The 5,280-nt window shown below is 41.1% G+C and overlaps 1 protein-coding gene across 2 annotated transcripts in view; it reads right to left on the bottom strand.

Moving 5' to 3' along the window:
* The window catches only part of Stx17 (syntaxin 17), a 58,864-nt gene that overhangs the window by 47,292 nt on the left and 6,292 nt on the right, over positions 1 to 5,280 (bottom strand). For both annotated transcript variants that reach the window (XM_031377358.1, XM_031377359.1), the window contains exon 2: positions 4,444 to 4,625. In XM_031377358.1, the coding sequence (XP_031233218.1) occupies positions 4,444 to 4,566 (123 nt within the window). In that variant the 5' untranslated portion in view covers positions 4,567 to 4,625. The remainder of the gene's footprint in view (positions 1 to 4,443; positions 4,626 to 5,280) is intronic.

Raw genomic sequence — 5,280 nt, 5'->3', positions numbered from 1 at the left:
TTTTTGGAGGGGAAACTGGGAATGGAGAAATTTACATGTAAATAAAGAAAATAAAAAATAAAAAAAAAATAAAAAAAAAACTACCGACTTTTACAGGAGATGGTCTTTGTCTATCTGCACAGAAGGACAGGCAGGTAAATTAAGGCAAAATCACCACATTATGCTTTGGGTTGCAAAATACAGAAACATGAACTTTAAAATGGCTCCACCAACAAACACAGAAAGCAGCCAAGAGTATGGCAGTCGTCTCAGGGTGGTTCAATACAGACATTACAAGGTTGTCACATGCTGGGTCCTGCTTTCTGCTTCACCACTTCCAATAAGGCCCTCGATTGTGCCCTAATCCAGCAGGGTTGGCTATATTTTCAAACACAACAGGAAGACACAGCCAGACCACTGGAAAAAATGGGAATGTCTCCTTATATCTTTTTTTTAAGTAGGAAAATATTCCTGGAAGTTTCCAAATTTCTACCAGACTTTTAATCAAGGCTCACTAGCCAGAACTGTGAGATATTCCTATAGCTCCTTGATAACGAAACATGGACAAGAACTAAATGATCACATTTACCAAATCCAGGATCATTTACCATCATCTGAATTTGGTAAAAGACACAGTTATAGGATGGGGAGGGGGATTCGTTGTGATTACAAATGAACAAGCAACTATGAGCAAATATATTAGCACGTCAGCCTGCTTCTTTCATTTGGTACTGCTGGGTTCAGGCACATGCTGACTGTCTAGTCCACGGCTCCCATTCCACATACAGTCACATGCTGCCTCCGTCATTCTTGATTATTTCCTATCTTGTGTCTTTAACTGAACAGCAAACTTCTTGAGAATTGGAAATCTATTTTTACATATTATTCAATGCAAACAATGTGAGAAGCAGCAAACACAAAGCTAATATTTATTTCCTGTAATAAATAATCTTGTTTCTCATTAAACCTGGCAGATTGAATACAAACATTCATCTCTGCTCAAAATCTCAGGAAAGTACAATAAAGAAATGTTAAGAAGGGCTGGGCAGTGGTGGCTCATGCCTTTAATCTAAGCACTTGGGAGGCAGAGGCAGGTGGATTTCTGAGTTTGAGGTCAGCCTGGTCTACAGAGTGAGTTCTAGGATAGCCAGGGTTACACAGAGGAACCCTGTCTCAAAAAACCAAAAAAAAAAAAAAAAAAAAAAAAAAAAAAGAGCAACAAGAACACAGCAGAAGACACCAACAGACAAGAACTTTTAAGCAAACTTCAGAAACTGGGAAGAATTTATACACATTGCAGTGGATTCAGCAGACTAGCCAGAGGGACAATTTTGAGGCTGCAGAGGTGGCTGGCAGTGGGGGAAGAGGCTTGGAGGCCACAGGCACCTGTACTCCAGGAAGGCTGGACATCCAGAGCTACTAGGTACAGGTGACTTACTACAAAGTGCGGTAGGGAGAGAGCAGATTGGTGGACGCTGCAAGTAGTTACCACATTACATCCCCACATGCTCAGGCAACTGCCCTGCCCCATGACCATGGTCGGTGGCCCTCTCTGCAGGGCCAGCAAGAGAAGCTGGGGATCCTGGACTTCAAACCTAATAAGGACAAAGATGAGATGGGATACCCCAAGCAACTTGGACCAGGAATCCCTTAGTGCTCTGTTGTCTTCCTGTTCACTTTCCTTCTCTTAGGTCAGGTGGATGATCATATAATTTATAGTACAATGTAATGTATGTTCAGCCCTCTTAGCCCCCTACTTCATCCCTACTATGGCCTCACCTCTGACAAAATAACTCCAATAGGTAGACATAGATGTTAAATCTCTTAACAGGGCTGTGTCAAGATAGTGTGTTTAAATATGAAGTGATGACATTACAGAGCACACACCACAGGAAGAACCAGAGCTGAGGGATTTGAACAAAGAACAAAGCTTGGATGGAGGGAAATAATGGGGTACGTATCATTAAGAGATGTAAGACAGGAGGCAAATGATGGGGTGCATGTCATTAACAGATGTAAGACAGAAAGTAAAATTATTCAGCGCCACACTTCCTCTACCTTCTCTACTGAGGAATTCACCTTCAAAATGAAAAAGCCCTAATAAGATCATTAGGAAGAAAATGAAGCTTGGTGTGAGGAGCATGCCTGCAGGTAATGGACAGCTTCCATCACCATGAGATGAGATGGAGGCAAATCCAAGGCAAACAAACTCCACCTTATCTGATAAGCCATTTAGGGGGTTTCTGCCACTTGCATCTTGGCCATAAACTAATTCACATAAACCCTGTGTACATCCCACACAGGATGTTTCTCTTTAGATCCCAACAATATGAAACAAAGACAACTGTGTCCCAAGTTGGCTATCCTGCAGTTCCTATTTACTGTGCTACACCTATGACATATCAAGGCTTCAACCATCAGTATCACATGCTAGTAACACTTATCATGTGTCCAGGGTCCCCCTGCAGGGCCTATGCACATGGCCCAGGTGTCCCCAGCACACTGCTCTCTTTGTTTTCATTGTTGCAGACTCACTCTGCTAAAGGCTTACCTTCAATTTCCCTCTAGTCTGGCTTTCTTCTTTTAAATTCATATTGGATGACTGATGGCCAGAATAATAAATAGTTTATCTTTCTACACCTTTTCCTCAAGAAGAATATGCCTTTTTGAAAGTAAGGCATATAAGACACCTGGAGCCTGAATTTAGTTCTTAACTCTTTTGAACAGAGTAAGTACTCCAGTTTTAAGCATGCTTCATACCACAGCCTAGCCACCAAAATGCACCACTCAAGCCTGTGCACAGAAAGAGGAGCTTTCATAAGCAAACTAGAAACCCTGCAGACAGTGAAATGTTCAAGGATATTTAAAGAAAAAAATATAAGTCAGTATGAGTCTACTTTCTTGGCTTTAGATATTATCATCTATCTGTCCATTATAATTATCTGACAATGTCTAAAGGTTCCATAATAAGTAAAACTGCTAAAAGAAACAAGTTCAGGCAGAGCAGGATCGATGGCACAAATTCCAAGGTAATTCTCTTACTATACCTGGCACAGCTAATCCAACCACCAACGTGCCCAACCCTATTCCCTAGTCCTCCGATTTGCTGATTTGCTGCAGGGGCTCTCCCTTTTCCATTGATAGGACTACCAGTAGCTAGGACTGAAGGTCAATGACAACAGGCATTTCCATGCAAAATAAGAAAGTTGTGTTAAAAGTCAAACTTAAAGTAGGACAATAAAGGGGGAAATGGCTTTAACAGCCCACAGACCTCTTGTTTCTATCTTTCAGTTTCAGTTCATCTACCTAATTCTTATCCTTTATAATGGAGAACTATAGAAGCAGAAGTGTTTACTTTGGATTGCTAAGGTTTGATAAGCTGTGTTTCTCGAGCTTTCACTTTCTTCCAGTCCAAGAAGCAGCAGTTTACTAGACAATTCCTTCTATATCCTGACAAGCTATAGCCATCTCTCATGCTCCATATATAAAGAAGAGAAGAAGTAGGGGATGAAAAAAATAATCCTGAATTCTAGAAAAGACCCCCCCCAGAGAAATTTTCACTGTAGACATCTTAGAAATTAATTTTTTTAAAGCATTTAAGAAGCCAGGCAGTGGTGGCTCATGCCTTTAATCCTAGCACTTGGGAGGCAGAGGCAGGCAGATTGCTGAGTTCAAGGCCAGCCTGGTCTACAGAGTGAGTTCCAGGACAGCCAGGGCTATACAGAGAAACCCTGTCTTGAAAAACAAAACAAAACAAAACAAAAACAAACAAACAAACAAAAGCACTTAAATACTAAAAAATCAGTAGAAGAAAAACTTTGGTATTTTTAGTGACTAGAGCTAATACTGAAAGGCTTAATAACCACATCATCCACACAGCTCAGTGCTGAAAGCAGAAGACAGCCCACCTTCCCAAGTCAGTAAAGCCGAGGCCGGGCAAACATCACACTCTGGCCAGGGCAGGCCTCCGAGCAGCTCAGCTACCTTGGCAGTACTTCTCAATTTGGAGCCTTTGTCAAAGAGAAGCAGTGAAGAAAGGAAATTCCCTCACATCACACAACTGTTTACATCTTTTACTTGTGCACCTGAAGAGGATAGAAGTTCATGATAGACACAAGTTCAAAACACTAGCCAAGGGGTGAACGAGATTAAGGAAGGTCCATTAGCCACAGCACCCCACCTTCACACTATGGGGCACCATCAAACAGTTTGAATTTAATTACTATCTAAGACCTCTACATGTAAATTAAAAAGGCATAAACTCTACTCCCATCTCCCTTCCTCAACATAATAAAAGGAATATTTGAGAACTACACTTGTAAAACTTGAAAAGCAGTTGAAAAGTAATGCTGCTGTATCAGCAGGGTGGAGGTGTCTCAGAACAACCTCAGACTCTCTCAAACGCAGACAGCAAGGAAGAATCCACACAGGTACCTGCTCCTGTAGTAGAAATGGACTGCTCACCTTCTCAATATTTATCTGGTGTTTTCTTAGCCTCTCCAGGTCTGTTGGAATCACTATTTTAGTGAATTTCTGTATGGCTGGCTCAAGCCTACGTAACTTCACCTTTTCTTCAACTTCTGACATCCTGAAGGCTGTTGAGCCACTCCTTTTTGCAGCAGCTCTCTTCTCTCATACACAAACACCTAAAAGGGAACACTGAAGAATGAATGCTTTTACAACAGATTCCATTCTTTTTAAAAGTAAACAAATACAAGGTTGGGAGGTTAAGAGCACTGGCTGCTCTTCCAGAGGACCCAGGTTTGGTTCCCAGCACCCACATGATGACTTGCAACCATCAGTAATTCCAATTCCAGGGGATCGGACACCATTTTCTGGCCCTTTCTGGCACTGAACATATAGTGCATAGACATACACGCAGGCGGACACTCATACACATAAAATAAAATTTTAAAACATAAAAGGCAACAAATATGTAATTACACTTTACTCTAAATATATAAAACCCAAAACTGAACTTGAATAGCTTTGTTTCTCTATGAAATGACAGATATTAAAATATTCTCTTCATGAAAATAGTATCTAGTCATTCTTGAATACTTTTTAAATAGTGTTCATTTTTACAGCACACGCAGGATGGGACTTATGTAACTCTAGGCTGGCCTGGAAATAACAATGCTTCTGCCTCTACCTCCCAAACTTACTCTAGAATGTTCAGAAAATATGTATAAATGGGGGCCAACAGGATGGCTCAGTGGGCAAAAGAGCTTACTACCAAGCCTCAAGACCTGAGTTCAATATCTGGGACACATATGGTAGAAGGAAAGAGCTCATACACAC

This window comes from Mastomys coucha, unplaced genomic scaffold, assembly GCF_008632895.1.
Source record: "Mastomys coucha isolate ucsf_1 unplaced genomic scaffold, UCSF_Mcou_1 pScaffold18, whole genome shotgun sequence".
Classification (NCBI taxonomy): Eukaryota; Metazoa; Chordata; class Mammalia; order Rodentia; family Muridae; genus Mastomys; species Mastomys coucha.
The sequence above is the reverse complement of the archived record's forward strand: the minus strand, read 5'-3'. Positions and strand labels throughout refer to the sequence as shown.